Raw genomic sequence first — 17,055 nt, 5'->3', positions numbered from 1 at the left:
GAATCATGGGGTTTTTACCAAATATTTTTAACTCATTCTTCTTATTTATTTCTTAACATATAATTATAGATAATAATTGGATGGATTTTCAAACAATTGAGAGTTAGCATTAAAAAAACTATATTTTAGAGGAATGTACTATAACTTAATAGAAATGAATTTGTTGTTATTACAACAAAATGGATAAATGAAGGAATGGAAAATATGTCTATTAAGAAAGAATTGTACGAGTAATAGCATAAAAAAATAAGTATTAATCCTTCACACATATATATATATATGATGTTATTAATAAAATAACATTTTCGAATACTAATACAAAGTTCATTAAAAAAAAACTACTAAATTTTAACATTTTTTTCATTATTTTAGTTATCAATTATCATGTTTTAAGTAAAAAATTTGTAAACTTATTAAATATATTTTCAGTATGAAATACAATACCCTTATACATTGCACAAGTAAAAACCTAATTTATTTGTATTTAATTGCTTTAACAATTACCAAACAATCACCAAGCTTCTACCAAAAAATCATAAATTTACCCCCACAAATTCCAATTATAACAAAGAAAAATTAATTGCAGCCAAGACTGTCTTTAATTAATCATAGCAGCAGTGCCACCTTACGTTTACATAAAGCAAAAGGCCTCAAAAAGTTCTTAACACACGTTGAGAAAAGTTGTAACATGTTGATCACCTAACTTTCATCAAACAGTCCATTCCTTTACAAGAAAAAGGTCAAACCAAATGCTAACTCCATATATACACAAGTTTACAAGTTTGATCAAACTGGACTTATTATATATTCACCAATTCGATAAACGAAGGGATCGTAAGGTAGCGAATGGAGCCAGTAGCCATGGTTATGGAGAAAGCTTGGAGTTTTGGTTTGGTTCTTTTGTGGTTCAGTACTTTAAGCTGCTATCTGGTTAATGCAGCTGACGATAAAAATGGTGGTTTTGGAGCTTCTTTCATCTTCGGTGATTCTCTGGTGGATGCTGGTAATAATAACTATTTACCAACGTTGTCTAGGGCAAATATTCCACCAAATGGAATTGATTTTAAAGCTTCCGGTGGAAACCCTACTGGCAGATATACCAATGGTAGAACCATTGGTGACATTGTAGGTAAGCTCTGTTAACTCTCTTTATGTCTTGGGTTTTCGTATTATATTTACGGGCTTAACGGATCTTATCCTAGTTAATTAACAGGAGAAGAATTGGGAGTACCAAATTATGCAGTTCCATATCTTGCTCCAAATTCTACTGGGAAAGCTATACTTTATGGTGTAAATTATGCATCAGGAGGAGGGGGGATTATGAATGCAACTGGAAGAATATTTGTTAATAGACTGGGATTGGATATCCAAATCGATTTCTTCAACAATACAAGAAAGCAATTTGATAAATTGTTGGGTCCATCCAAGGCCAAAGATTATATTTCGAAAAGATCCATTTTCTCAGTTACAATTGGAGCAAATGATTTTCTCAACAACTATCTTCTCCCAGTTCTGTCGATTGGAGCAAGGATTTCTGAAACTCCAGATAGTTTCATTGAAGACATGATTAATCACTTGAGTAACCAATTAACAGTATGGACATCTTTCAGCTTAATAACCAATATTGAATTATCATTTCTTAACTAATTACAGCAATGTTTTAACTTGTTAATGGTGGGTTCAGAGACTTTACAAGCTCGATGCTCGGAAGTTTGTCATCGGAAACGTCGGTCCTATCGGGTGCATTCCTTATCAGAAAACCATCAATCAATTGAACGAAAACGAATGTGTGGATTTAGCAAACAAGCTAGCAATGCAGTACAATGGGCGATTAAAGGAGTTACTGACTGAATTGAATGGAAAGCTTAAAGGAGCCATATTTGTTCATGCCAATGTGTACGACTTAGTGATGGAACTCATCACCAATTATGCGAAATACGGTATAATTAATCCCAGGTTGTTGGAATCATATTTTCCCTTCCCCAGATTAATTTCTCAACATTATGGTTTTTTACATGTAGGTTTTACAACAGCAAGCGAAGCATGTTGTGGAAATGGAGGGCAATACGCAGGGATAATCCCATGTGGACCGACATCAAGTATGTGCAAAGACCGTGACAAGCATGTTTTCTGGGATCCTTATCACCCAAGTGAGGCTGCTAATCTTATAATTGCTCGACAACTTCTCCATGGAAGCACCAAATATATTTCTCCAGTCAATCTTAAACAACTTCGTAATCTTTGATTAATTAGATGTGATTTCTTGTTAATCACAAGAGTTTGTTTAATATTCGAAGAACATACGCAAGTTCCTATACACATTTTCATCATCCATGTTTAGGTTCAAATGAATTTGAAGATGATTCTGGCAAGTGATGTAAGTTTCTTTGTTGAGGGTGGATTATCCGCTTTTCACCAAACATTTTATTCACAAAATCACCTCACCTACCTTCTTTAATAAATGCAATTACTTATTTCTCCCACTTACAAACGAACAATTAGCAGGCTTCAACTGTGTCTGCTTTCCTTAGCCACATTTAACATTGATTGGAAGATAATACCCATATTCCACTATGAAATGTCCATGGTCCCACTGGATCTAACTCACCATCCATTTTTATTTTCATTTCCTTGGGGTCATCTTCGAATATCCATTTTTTATCATTCAATGGTAAAAATATTTTTAAAAAATAATAACTGTTTATTATTAGAAGAAATTTGATACGAAATTTGATTTATTAAAATGTGATGGTTAGAAAAGTAAATTTAATCAATATTTAATATGCTTTATTAAAATTCTAAAATATAATGGTAATTTAAATATGAAACAACACTTATTAAATAAAAAATAATTTTAATACATTTTAATATTTTACCCTAATTTTTATGATTAACAAATATTTATATTAAATATTTAATAAATTTATAATTTTAATTCAGAAAAAAATTGTTTCAAAATTATCTTGCATGTATTATATAAAGGAATAATATTTTGTATGCTACTAGTGGGGTTTTTAGACTCCACAAACAGGATTAAAAGGTTGACAAATGTCTTATAAAAGTATAGTAAAATATTAAAAAATAAATATTTTTAAAAAGAGACACATGACCGGCTATTTGTAAAATAAATAAGATGTACACTATTAGTGTACCAAATACTAACCCTTATTTAAGTACCTAGAGATATGTTTTCTAAATATATTCATGTATATTCGAAAAGAAAACATATATTAAATATGTTTAAAAAAACTTAATATAACATTTGGTATTTAAACTTGGCACTTTTTCTTAATTTGATATTCAATTTTCTTTTTTGTCTAATTTAGTGCCTAAACTTTTCAAACGTTATATAAATTATCTAATATACTAATAATGTTATTTTTTATGATGTAGCAAAAATGATCAATGTATGAACAATATCTGGAAAATGATATGGGAATTTTTTTATTTTTTTTGTTGTTGTTGTATTTTAAATATTCAATTAATTTTAGTTTTATTTATTTTTTTAATTTTTTTAATTTAACATAATAAATTAATTTTATTTTGGATTTTTAAAACTCTTGTTTTCTTCTTTAATATTCGTTCCTTAAACATAGCTCCAAGCATAATTTTTGAGCATGCATTTCCTCTAACACTTACGAAATTTTTGTAGAATGTAGAGCTTTCTGAAGATCAATTCATGTTTTAAACTTGCAGCCCCTCTTAAATTATTCTTGCCATTAATCTTGACCCTTATAAAAAAGTAAAATTTGAGCATATTATTTAGGGAAACAAATTAAACTCCATAGAAATGTAATCATTTCTATTATTAGATTCCATGTCATCTGTCCATGTTAGTGTACAATAGTTATTTCTGTCATCTCATAAAAACTAACATTGTTAGTGTTCCGAGGGGGAGGGGTAATTTGTATTACCATTTGAAAAGTTCACGTATCAATTTCGATAAAAAAAAAAAGATTGAGCATCACAAAGTATAAAGTGACTAGTTTAAGGCATTGAATTGGACTAGAAAAAAAAAGTTGATATCAAATTAAGGAAAATATCAAGTTTTAGATGCCAAATGTTACATTAAGCCTAAAAATAAGATTAAAATATGTCATAAGTCCATGTAATCTTTAAAAAAAATTAGAATTAAGTCCATGTAGTTTCATTGAAATATGATTAACAGAGCTGAAGAAAAAAGTAGAAAGGAAGCAGAAACAATGAGCGAAGAATGGAGATTCCAACAGTGAAAGGCACGTTAAATACTATAACTTTCTCTGGAACATGAACCAACTTGATCTTCCATGAAACAATGACCACAAAGCTTCCTCCACCGATAGCCCAAAACAGATCCTCACTAGGAAATATAACCCTGCAATTTGTAACAGTAATTTTTTTTTTTTAGTTTTTAAAGTTTTATATGCTAAAAGAAAACAAAAACAGCAAATGCAAGTTGTTGCAGGACATTATATCACCTTCAATTTCCTTTTCCTGGGATTCTGTCAACCTTGCTGCAAACCCAGAAAAGCCATGTTTATAGCTATTAAGCATTGAACTTTTTTCTGCTTCCTTGCTGAGATTCAAATTTCAAAGATATTACAATCTTGATTCATCCAAAATAAAAAAGGAGCAAAGCTTATGTTATTATTTTTTATTGAAATTTAGTGTAATGTAAATTAATAATACCTTCCAAGCAAATTGGACAGCATTGGAGCGGATCTGTTAGCAAGGCATTGGAGAAGTTTTTCAATTTCAGAAGAAGAGTGTGAAGATCAACTAAAGAAGATGAAGCTGAACGGTGTAGTTTGAAGTGTGGGGCTAATTTTTTTTTAATTAATTATAAAATGACATGAAAATTATGTGAAAAAAAATAATTAGAAAATTACATGTCATTCAATTAATTGCCAACTCAGCAATTTATTAATATTTTAACGGTTTTACACTAAAAAATAAAATGATAAATAGAGTGATATTTTATAATTTTTTAAATTGAATTACCTAACAATTTTTTTTTTAATAATCGAGTGGCTTGCCTTTCTTTTTAACTTTATACAATTTTTTTTTCATTTCATGGTTACGCTTAGTGGTGCTCATGGGCCGGGTCGGGCCTAAAAAATGGATCTAAAATTTTGCCTAAGCCTGACCCAAATAAAAATAATAAAACTCGGACCCGACTCGGCCTGCCCATATTAATTTTATATTATTTTATATAACTTTTAAATATATAAAATACATCAAAAATACTAAAAAATCAAAATAAATATTCTCCAACAAAATGAAAATAAATTTTAAAAAATATGTTGACTTAAATAGCACTAAAATAGATGCAACTTAATAAGCAAATACCTCTAAAATAATAACAAAATTAACAATAAAATAAGTTTTATACAATATCCAAACAATAACAACAAAATAGTAGTAACATAATAGTAATATGGTAGCAAAATAGGGAGAAAACAATAAGAAAATAACATTAAAAAAAATAACAGATTTTTTTGTCATTTAGTGAATTCGAGCCGGGCCCGGGTCAAAAATTCTTTACCCGAGGCCCGGCCCGTTTTTTAAACGGGCATTATTTTTTTGTCCAACCCCATTTTTTGGGCCTATATTTTTGCCCAAACCCTCCCACATTTCGGGGGCGGGCCTTCGGGCTGGGCCTGTAACCCGACCCATGAGCAGGTCTAGTTGTGCTCTCAAAGATATTTTCTTGTCGGTACAAAGATATTGAGATAATAGATAAACTAGGATAATGTTTACTTATGAAAATAGTTAAAATTAGAAACCGTTAAGGGATTATTTATTTTAGGAGAATTTTTTAAAGTGTTGTTTTTGAAGGTACCAATTCAATCTCTTAACAATGAAAGGTTTTATTTTCTTTTGCAAAGAGTTGTGTATAGTTCACGGAGGAGGTGTCTTGGTCGTACGTAGATGTACAACCACCTACTCAGAGGCGATGTGAGCATCTCACCTTTGGTAGAATTCTAACCCTTGACTAACCGCTTTGTTCGGCCACTTAGGTGGAAAACATGTCAAGTGTTGTAGGTCAAGAGGTAAGTGGAAGACTGTTCATAGGTGTCTTTTAGGTGTCTTCTTGTCGTGTTATGTATAGCATTGGTGGGGTACAATAAATCTTTCTTCTTCTTCTTTTTACTTTATTTTTAATTTTTACTTCCATAATTTACGAAACAATATTGTACTTTTATTTAAAATATTTATTTTAAATTATGACAAATAAAATTTAATGTTTAATTTAATTGTTAAAAAACAGTTTTAGTATTGGAAGGACTTAATTCTTATAGCATCGATAGTTTAAGAATGCTATTGTAATAGCTCGATTTAGACCTTATTCGGAACAGTGGTTTTGGGACCACGAATCCGAGTTAGAAAAATATTTTTAAAATTACTTTATATGTTTATTAGGTGTGAATTAATATCTGTGAAATTTTCGTGCTTTAATTTTGTTGTTTGAGTGCTCGATTTAATAAAAGGGCTTAATCGCGTAAAATGAAAATTTGATGGTTTAATGTGTGAGGACCGAATTGTGATTGTCTTTGTAGTATGATGTGTTTAAATTGCAATTTACCCATAATAGAATGTAATGGACGGTAGTGACCTTATTATATAATGGCTTTATATTTTAAGTTAAAGGTTAATTATGTAAAATAGGTAATAACATGTATATAATAAAACATAAAAATTAAAATAAGCATGCATAATGTTTTGTTCTTGTCGAATAATAAAAAAGAAACAAAAGAAACAAAACCTTCAAGGGTTCGGCCATTAGCAAGCTTGATTCAAGGTGAGTTCTAGCTCGGTTTCTGATAATTTTTACGTTTTTGAGATCGTTGCAATGTAATGTACAAAGTCCATGCTTAAATTTCTGATTTTGATGAATATTTTGAGTTATGCCATTGATGAATAATTGAGCTTTGTGATGTTAGTTGATGAAATATGAAAGATATGTTTTGGATTAACATGTTTTGTATTGGAATTTTTATGATTTTTAGTAATTAGGACTAAATTGAAAAAATAATAAATTTAGAGATTAAAATGTGAAATAAATGAAATATATGGACTTGGATGAACATAAGGAAGATTCGGCCTAAGCATGGTGTACTCAAATTTTGCATGTTTTGTGTTTTGTGCAATTTGGACTAAATTGTAAAAAGTGTAAAATATCAGGGTAAAATTGTAATTTGTCATTTATGTGTTTTTGGACTAAATTGAGTTAAAATATGTTTGAATGAGTTTAATTTGAATATGTTTAGATCAAAAACCAAAGAAATCGAATTTGGATCAGGGGAAAACCAAAGTTGTCGATTAGTCGTCCCGTTTCGATTTTCGTTGTCTGAGGTAAGTTTATAAGCAAATAGATGTTGTTTATTTTAAATAAATACGAGTTTATTATGCTGAAATGAATTATGTGAAGTATATTGTTGTTAGTCGAATATGTATATGCTAGAGAGCTATATTTACAAATTCGTTTTGACCGAGTTATGACGTCTGAAAGCCCCATGCGAACCTTAAGAATAGCTAAGATACATATGTCATGACATAGGATTCCGATATGTGATGTACGAGTAAGACCATGGCATCGATATATGTGTGCAAGTAAGACCACATTTAATACGTTGGCATCGATATGTGATTTCGATATATTTGTACGAGTAAGACCACTTTTAATACGTTGAAATCGATATGTGATTTCGATATATGTGTGCGAGTAAGACCACTTTAGTACGTTGGCATCGATATGTGATTCCGATTTACGTGTGCAAGTAAGACCCTGTTTGGGACAGTAGCATCGATATGTGATTACATGTAAGACCACGTCTGGGACGTTGGTATTGTACGATATGTGTGATTATCCGAGTATCCTATTCAATTTCGAATGGTTCAACGGGCAATGATAAGTTGTGATCGAATGTGTAAAACGAGCTAAAGTGACCAGGTATGTGATAGTTGATTACCTATTTGGAGATAAGGTAAGTTGGTTATTTGAGATAGGATGCAAATTATACATAATGCTAATGTAAATATATATGTATTAGTATGGTATATTCGGTCATATGTTATGCATAAATATGTGATATTAAATTTTTATTCAAGAGTATATGCTTTTGAGTGTATATATATTAGGTTATATAATGTTACTATGGTTTTGAAATTGAATGTTACTTTGATAATAGATATATATTTTCGGCCAAGGTAAAATTTATATATGAAAGTATATGTTGTATATGACATTGTAAGCTTGAAATTAAATGTGATTATGATATTATAAATTGGTTTGGTTAAATTGAGTTGATATCGTCATTGAATTATTTATTTGCTTATGACTTACTAAGCTATGATAGCTTACTGTATGTGTATGTTTGTCTCCGCTTTATAGATTTTAGAGTCAAGTTATGAGCTCGGGGATTGTCAGTAAAGTCTATCACACTATCAGCTGTTTTTGGTACTTTATAAGTTAAATTTCGAACCTATGGCATGTATAGGCTAGATAATATTTGGAAATGTTGGACTTTGTTATGTGTATATATATATTTAAGCCATGCGAAAATGGCTTGTTTATTTTATTAGGTTCAGTTTCAAGGTTTGATCAAATTTTGGTTATATTTGATATGGTTGGAGTTTATTTTGGTATGCATATTATATGATATGTATGATTTGTGTTTTGATGATATGTTTGTGATGCTGATTATATGATTCGAAAATGAGATGTGTTAATGATAAATCATAATCGGCCATGAAAGTAGCTCATTTAGAATGTATGATTTGTGGTATATTTTGTGAGGTGGTTGATTATAAAATTGGCTTAAGTGAGGTTAATATGGTCGGTGGATATGTTTTGGTTGTGGTTTTGATGTTTCGGTCATTATATGTTTATATGTGAATCATGGTTGATATATTTGCTAATGGTAATGAAGTTATGCCAAAGTATATGCGTATGGAAAATTTAGTATGATGTGAAATTGTGGTAGGATATTTTTGTTAAGTGATATGTATGATATAAAAGTGGGATGTATCAGGTAAATGGTTATGATTTGAATTATTGGTATTTGGTTATGTGATGAAGTAAATATGGATAATGATTATAAGTTTTTAATCATTAGTTATAAATGATGTGCATTCATATTCAGCTAATGATAGATAAATTAAATATGTGTGCATGTAACATGTTTGTTTGTGGTTTGATATTTAAAGGTCAAGATGATTAGTTTAATGTTTGATTCTTGTTATATGTAGAAAGAGTTAACGGCAAATTATAGAAATAATATGGCTATTTTAATTCTGTACTTATTAGTAAATAAAGAATATGTATGAGGTATATTTTGTTAGCAAAACGGATAGTCATTAAGTGACAAGTTAATATTTGGTCGAATATGCAAATGGTAATTTTTAACTTAAGATTGAATGGTGAAATTGGTATGACTTTAATGGTTAATTTTTAATAGCTGAATAGGTGAGCAAATGAATTGATTATGTATTTGTAATTTTGTCATGATGTTAGTATATAAATTTTGGTATGTTTAGATTTGATAATTATGCTTAGAAATGGTTCGTAGATTGTTTGATAATATGATGGTTAGACATGCTATTTAGCTTATGTATTAACTGATATTATCATGTTTAAATTCGGCCTTGACACTTTATAGCATTAGACAAGAGTATGTTATGTTATATGTACAAATACAAACTTGTGATGTGTTTGATGAGAAAAGTAAATTATGATTTACATATTGATTTGGTTATATGAAATGTTATATGCGTGTATAGTAATAGAGACAAATGAAAGTTGACATTGAATAAAGTATATGTATTTAGTATGTCTTAATATTCAGTTATTGTATTGGAAATTGGTCATATGAATAGTAATTTATGTTATAAAATAACAAAATGGTTATATGCAGGGGCGAAGCCAGAACAATTTTTTTGGGGGGTCGAATGAAATTTTAATTTTTTATAGTCTATATATTTATAATTTTTAAAGGATTAAATTAAATTTTTATAATTTTAGGGGGGGCAAAGTGTAATTTTACCTTTACTAATTTAAAATTTTAAAAAAAATCTAAAGGGCCTCAATGGAAATTTTCCATTTTAGGGGGGGCCGGGGCCCATGCCTGCCCCCCTGGTTTCGCCCCTGGTTATATGTGAGTTTAATAAAATTGTTTTATGCTTTGTGTATTAATGATTCAAGAATTGATAAACTAAAGTTACAAAGATATACCTTCGAATATGATCTGAGTAATTGTGTGAATGTATGAAAGTTGTATCTTTTTTGGTAATGTCTCGTAACCTCATTCTGAAGACGGATACGGGTTAGGGGTGTTATAGCTATTAATATATTTGGAAATTTAAAGACCAATTTAGAATTAAGATCATAATTTGAGATGTCTATACGATTAACTCAATTATATTTTATCACTCTAAGTTTATAATTTAAGTTGGGTGCATGGAGAAAAAATTGGCTTTAATGTGTCCCCAGAAGTGAAATACTTTTCAAGGCTTCAGACATTCTTCCATTTTGTTGCCATCAATTACAATGAATGATTACACATGCGTAACATGTAAAATATATACAAGAAATCTCTCCATCTTTTTAACTCAAGTGAGAATGAACTCCTCTACATGAAATGGTTTGTACACTTTGCTAACGAAAAACAGAGTTAGTGATTAGAGTGAAATCGTAATAAGATAATCGTACTAAAAGAATGTTGTTTCAATAACAAAGAATGAAATCTGAATGTAATAAGAAATCAAAATAGAAGCACTTGATTTATACAATGTAAATGTAGAGGGAAGGAAAAAAGGCAAAAAAGAAGATAGTTGAGGGGAAGAGAAGAAAGAAATGGAAGCAAAATGGTGAGATAGCATGGGGGACACCGAAGGCAAGGATTGGAAACTGAGGATTTTGTTGGTTGACAGCGACACATCATGTCGTGGCTTAGACAGTTTTAGATATGAGATGACCACTGAACCCTGCGCGTGCCGCTGCCCAACAACCCCTTCAAACCCCACATTCACCCGTCCTTCACTCACTGCTCCCCTGCTGCTTCTTCACACCCCCTCCCCCACCTTTTCTCTCTTACTCTCTTGTTTTATTTATATGGCTGTCGGTTTATACTTCACGGCTTCAACGTCTCGTATGCAGATTTCACATCGATTTGTTTTAATGGAAAACGTCTTTCTTACAAAACGTAAATATTAGTGATAGAATGGATGATTTTGGTAATATTTTACTTGCTCCATCTCATCTTATATTGCAATATTAAGTTAAAAAATCATTAGTAAAGGATGTAACATATCTATTAAGTGAATGTTTTCAACATTTGTTCCAGATTGGAGTGAAAGGTAATAAAACAATCTCCACTCCCTAATTTTGCTCCTTGTTTTTGCACGTTTAGCTTGCATTTAATTAAGATTTCATTGTACATCTCAAAAAAGCCAACATCCATTCAAATTGTGGCGTTGATCAAATATATTTTATTAATAAAACTTTGGTGATGTATGTAGTATTTTGAGTAAATGACACATGTGGGTTCATAGTTTAAATTTCATGATTACAAATTATTTAAGTTTGTATTAAATTGATTATACGTGTTATTTGTAGTTTGTATTGTGTATAGAGTAAATTAGACATAAGATTATTAATTATTAATTAATTACGTTTTAATTATTTAATTTTAAAAATTTATAAAATGATTATTAAACTATTTAAAAGTCTTCATTTAAATAATTAAACTGTTAAGATTATCATTATATGACAGTTTCTATTTGTGCTGTCTATACCTATCAAAAGCCATTCTTTCATTTCTTTTCTACAATTTAAGTTTTTGTTTTAATAAAATAATTTCGAATATCATCAATCTGCTAAATAAAATTTAACTAATTTTCTTCTTTAATATTCGAGACTAACTGTCAAATTGACTTGAATTTAAAATATATTTATTTATTTATTTATTTATGGGTATTGATAATTGAATCCAAGATTAAAACTTAGTAATCAAACTTGAAAAAAACTTCAGACTTGCAATTTTTAAAGTTAAGTGATGCTTTTGTATTTACTATTGAATTTAAAACATATATATTATCGGGTAAAAAAGGGGTGTGAGTGTGAACATGTGAAAAAGAAAAGGGCAGAGGTTTGGTTGGTAAAGAAGAAATGAGAAAAGAGGAGATGGGAAGAGTACGGAGAAGGAATCAGAAAATGCCAGACATGAGGCCTCCGAAATCAGAGGGAAGACCCAATAATTGCACCCCACGCTGCCCGACACTCTCATTATGTCGCCACTTTCCCCACCTCCATCTATCCCCATCACATCCCTCTTCCTGTTTTCCATCCATATTCACCCCTTCATTGATTGCTTTGCAATTCAATTAGTTCATTTATGTTATTAAAGCTGTGTTCTACAAGAATCAAGTAAATCAAACTCCAATATTTTACTAATAAAATCATCTCATTTCCACCTCTATATCATTATCAACCTTCTTTTTTTTTTTTTCAAATTCTTTTGACTCCCAATGCTTAGCCAGAAACTGTTGGGGAATTGGCAATAGCATGCTTCTCTACCCAGGAACTGTTTTCAATTACTAGTATAATGACAGTGCTACAATTTACACGATGGTTGTTCATACTGTAACCACCAGCTCCTACTTATCATTTTCATCTAGTACTTTTAACTTTAGTTTTTCTTTTAAAAATTTTTCATGTATTCTAAAAAAAATTCAATATTTTGCAATTCATTTTGATTAATATTGACGTGTATTGATGTGTATTGGCTTGCACCAATAAATATAATATTATTTATGTTTTAAATAATTTATAATATTTTTATCAATAGCGAAGTTGGGGGTGATAAAGATTCATTTAAATTTTTTTATAATTTATAAAATTTTAAATTAATAATATTAAAATTATACTTAAGTATCTAAAAATGATAAAAATTTTATTTAATCCTTTAAAAATAATAAATATACAGCTATTAAAATAATATAATTATATTTTTACTATCATATACATATATAATTTAATTTTGGACTTCAAAAAATTTCTTACTTGGCTCCTAATTTTTATCTTCAATATTTATAGTTTTTTAATAATTACATTTAATATAATTAATAATTTTATATTTTATATTTGCATTGAGGTATATAACGAATATTTTATTAAAAAAACTAAAATATAGATTACAAATACATAAGATGAAAAAATATGGACATTTTGGAATGGGTAGATAGGCATATATGAAAACCAAAAAAATTGAGAGTAGAGCGTTAACAACTAAATTATGAAGTAGTTCATCCATCGGGATTAGAAGCAGTAATATTTGAACTATGTCATCTTCCATTGACGAAAAACTACAGATATCCCAAGTGGGAAAATCATTACCCTTCTTTGACTGCTTATCCATTTAATGATTATTATTCAAAAAAATCCATTTAATGATTATCATCCCCCGCCCCCTTCTCTTTACATCTGATTCTGTCGTTTCTAACAGAGCACTGTCATGCCTGCTCACTTCTTTCTCTCTGTCTGTTCATACAACCTTCGGAACATGTTTCACTGTCCACAGATCTTATTACAATCTTAAATTTGTTGTTTTCATATTTATCAGAGCATTCACAATATAAATAACATATTCTCCTCTTCTTTCTCTCCTCATTCTATTTCTCCCACAACAAGCAAATTCCTAAAATTAAGCCACTTTTGTTTTATCGGAAAATGCCATCGGATTCCGGAGATCCAAACAGGCGGTTAACCAAGGCCCTTAACTCTGGAGCCCCACCACCACCAGGACAAGAACAGCTGCCTTGTCCACGCTGTGATTCCACCAACACTAAGTTTTGCTATTACAATAACTATAACTTCTCTCAGCCTCGCCATTTCTGTAAGTCATGTCGCCGTTACTGGACTCATGGTGGCACCCTAAGGGACATCCCTGTTGGTGGTGGCACCAGAAAAAACGCAAAACGTTCACGCACCACCCATTCCACCTTCATTTCTTCTTCCACCAATGCCGGCGCCACCACTAGCTATAATGACTTCCAATTGCCTGCCACTCAAGTTTTACTGCCAGTCTCAGGCAACCAGGGAAGTTTGGGTGTTGTTGGAGAGTCCAAGGGCAATGGTTTTGCTTCATTGTTGAACCCTCAGGGACCTGGTTTTCTGGCTCTTAGTGGGTTTGGGCTTGGTATTGCTCCTGCACTTGAAGATGTTGGGTTTGGGCTTGGAAGAGGGATGTGGCCTTTTTCAGTGGGAGATGGAGCAGTTGGTGATGGCGGCAATGGTGGGGCTGCAACAGGAATGGGGAACCCATGGCAGTTTGATGGAGCAGAAGCTGGGCCTGTTGGTGCTGGGGATTGCTTTTCTTGGCCTGAACTTGCTATTTCAACCCCTGGAAATTGGCTCAAGTGAATCTCATTTTTTAGGTTCATTATCTTTTTCATGTACCTTTCAAGGTGACTTGACGTAGTGAGTGTCTCTGAGTAAATTATTAGGTTTATGAATGTATAAACAAAACTACAATATTTTTTTGTTGTTATTGCTGTCGTCGTTGTGTTCTTTGGTACTCAATGCCATTTGGTTTAGTTTGGTTTGTCCTATATCTCTCAGTAAAGTACATCAAAAGCGCTAAAATTTACAAGTTGATCTAAGCATTCTCATGCCATTTTGTACATCTAAAATTACTGTAGGATCCATGTTCTTAAAGTCGTAAAAGTAAAATATTGTTGTGCTTGAAAAATTAGCGTCGTAATTATACACCAAATCGGACAGTCACAATACTATTTGGGATCTTCAACGGAGATCACAGGAATATTGGTATAATCACACATGACCGAACCTCAGATGTAAACAGGAAAACATTATTCTATTGCTCAAAACCGAATAAAAAGATTCAAAAAATCCCAGTTTTATAGAAATTCTCTAGTGTTGGTAACTGAAAAAATTCCCTATGCCAGGGGGATTCATAATCATGTTGAAGCTCAACCCTTTTCCTTTTGAGGTCCAATAAGAGTAGACCCACATGCCAGCTTTGTTCCTCATAGGTAGCTTTTGTCAGTTTGAATGAATCCTCCATTGGAGTTGTCATTGTGGACGACCTATTCGATTAAAGGACCTAGGGGAATGTAGGGTTTAGGAACCACCATCCATATTTCTCCTTTCAAGAGATTCCCCCTTCTTCCTTTTTGGGAACCAACAGCTTGAAAAACCAAGGATTCGATGCAGGGGGTTGTTATAATAAGTATAACGTACCATTATTTTACAATCTTCTCAACAGGTTTTCCTCTTAACAAAAATGAAAGCAGAAACGATCGGGGTTCCTTTTGTTCTCATATTTCTTTTTGTGGTTGAAATTCCGATTATTAATAACAATTTCAAGTGACTTACCTTCTTTCTCAAAATCTCAGTTCCGTCTTCCTTTCTTATTTTGTTCTGTAAGAATTAACATAGAATAGTAATTTGTCAATTCAATCACAACCATTGCAGGCTAACAGTGATGTGAAAATCCCTATACTTTTGTTTACTATAAAGCTGAACGATCTTATCACTCTCGATGCACAATTGTTTTCAAGCATAGAATATTTCATGCCCAGATTTCCATTGCTTTTTCTATACCACTTGGCCGCCATTCATTGAATTAAATCATTTCAATTTATTCCTCCAACATTAATCAGTTCTTAAAATTTGGATTTTTTAGATTGTAAAATTTTCTGTCTTTCAATTAAATTTATTACTTCCATACAAATACATTAAATTTGAATTTAATTCATATTCTCTAATTTGATAGTTTTAGCCTCCAAACTTTTTGAATATTAAAATTTTATTATTGACTCAAATAATAATAGTTGAATCCATTAATTAAAATAAACTAAATTTTTTATGAGCATTATGTGATAACAAGTTGACATGATATTACAAATCTAATAATATGCTAAGTGTATAAGATTTTTAAAATAGTAAAATTTAACTTAATGAATTTAATATATTATGTTTATTTCAAGACTAAAATTTCAAAATTAAAAAAGTATGAGAATTAAAATTAACCAAATTAAAGTACAAAAATCAAATATGTAATTTACACATAGAACGGATATTAATAGTAAAGTTTGACCTTAAATTTATTTAATAGGTAAATATTTTTAATATGAACAATAAGTTTTATAAATAGAGTTTTTATCTTTAAAATTGAGTTAAAATCTTTATTAGATCTCAATTTGAGAGAGGTGTTAGATAAGTTAGAAATTTGTAAGTGAAAAAGTAATAAAGGAATGAAATGGTAACAAGAGAAATTTGTAAGTGAAAAAGTAATAAAGAAATGAAATGGTAACAAGAGGTGTGTGGAATCTTGAGTTACTTCGTATTTGTTTGTCTGAAGATTTGGTGAAGCGAATTATGAGTATTTCTCCTCTGCATCCTTTGGTGGGACTTGACAGGATTGTTTGGAGTCGTACTCCAACAGAGGCTTTTGCTGTAAAAAGTGCATATTGGGCACTTTCGGAGAATTCTTGGCATTCTAAAGATGAGTTTTCGAAACTTATCTAGAAGTTTCAGAGACCCCAAAGAGTTCGCTTATTCATTTGGCTTACCATCAAACGACAATTACTTACCAATGTGGAATCAGTTAAGTGAGGTATTGGCCAGGATTGTTCATGTTCATTTTGTGGTCATGATTTGAAAGATATTCTCCATGTTTTGAGAGATTGTGTAGCTAAGAAGAAAGTTTGGCTGCATATAGCGCCCGAAAATCAACAAAACAAGGTTTTTCTGGTGATTTATTGGAATGGTTAAAGTTACAATTGGAATTGTCTACGTGGGAGTTAGTTGATCTTGTTTTTTTGGTTTCATCATGTGGCGTATTTGGAAAAAACAAGAACTTATTTGTTTTTCAAGGTTTATCTTGGAGTGCTTTGAGACTGTAAAAGTTTCCTATAGTTGGGCTAGACAATATAACAATACCCACAAGAAGGAACTTATTTGTTTCTTCAAGAGAGTTTCATCTCAAATTGTTGGAGAATGTTGCACAATAATTCTTCCGGATAGAAGTATTAGATCAATTTGCTACTTCC

At 30.8% G+C, this 17,055-nt stretch overlaps 3 protein-coding genes across 3 annotated transcripts; 2 read left to right on the top strand and 1 right to left on the bottom strand.

The window, feature by feature from the left end:
* Positions 1–663: 663 nt before the first annotated feature.
* On the top strand, positions 664–2,462 carry LOC107914304 (GDSL esterase/lipase At2g23540). Its single transcript, XM_016843177.2, has 4 exons — positions 664–1,129; positions 1,214–1,593; positions 1,685–1,940; positions 2,022–2,462. The coding sequence occupies exons 1-4, from the start codon at positions 847–849 to the stop codon at positions 2,243–2,245; spliced, it is 1,143 nt and encodes a 380-aa protein (XP_016698666.2). The 5' UTR covers positions 664–846; the 3' UTR covers positions 2,246–2,462.
* Positions 2,463–4,152: 1,690 nt separating this feature from the next.
* Positions 4,153–4,745, bottom strand: LOC121208300 (subtilisin-like protease SBT3.16). Its single transcript, XM_041078853.1, has 3 exons — positions 4,669–4,745; positions 4,458–4,555; positions 4,153–4,354 (listed from the first exon to the last, which is right to left on the bottom strand). The coding sequence occupies exons 1-3, from the start codon at positions 4,689–4,691 to the stop codon at positions 4,248–4,250; spliced, it is 228 nt and encodes a 75-aa protein (XP_040934787.1). The 5' UTR covers positions 4,692–4,745; the 3' UTR covers positions 4,153–4,247.
* Positions 4,746–13,270: 8,525 nt separating this feature from the next.
* LOC107914347 (dof zinc finger protein DOF3.4) lies at positions 13,271–14,627 on the top strand. The gene has a single exon (XM_016843242.2). The coding sequence runs from the start codon at positions 13,709–13,711 to the stop codon at positions 14,399–14,401; it is 693 nt and encodes a 230-aa protein (XP_016698731.2). The 5' UTR covers positions 13,271–13,708; the 3' UTR covers positions 14,402–14,627.
* The last annotated feature ends 2,428 nt before the right edge of the window (positions 14,628–17,055 follow it).

Source organism: Gossypium hirsutum, chromosome A10 (genome assembly GCF_007990345.1).
Source record: "Gossypium hirsutum isolate 1008001.06 chromosome A10, Gossypium_hirsutum_v2.1, whole genome shotgun sequence".
NCBI classification, from domain to species: domain Eukaryota; kingdom Viridiplantae; phylum Streptophyta; class Magnoliopsida; order Malvales; family Malvaceae; genus Gossypium; species Gossypium hirsutum.
This window is presented reverse-complemented; position numbering and strand designations above follow the sequence as displayed.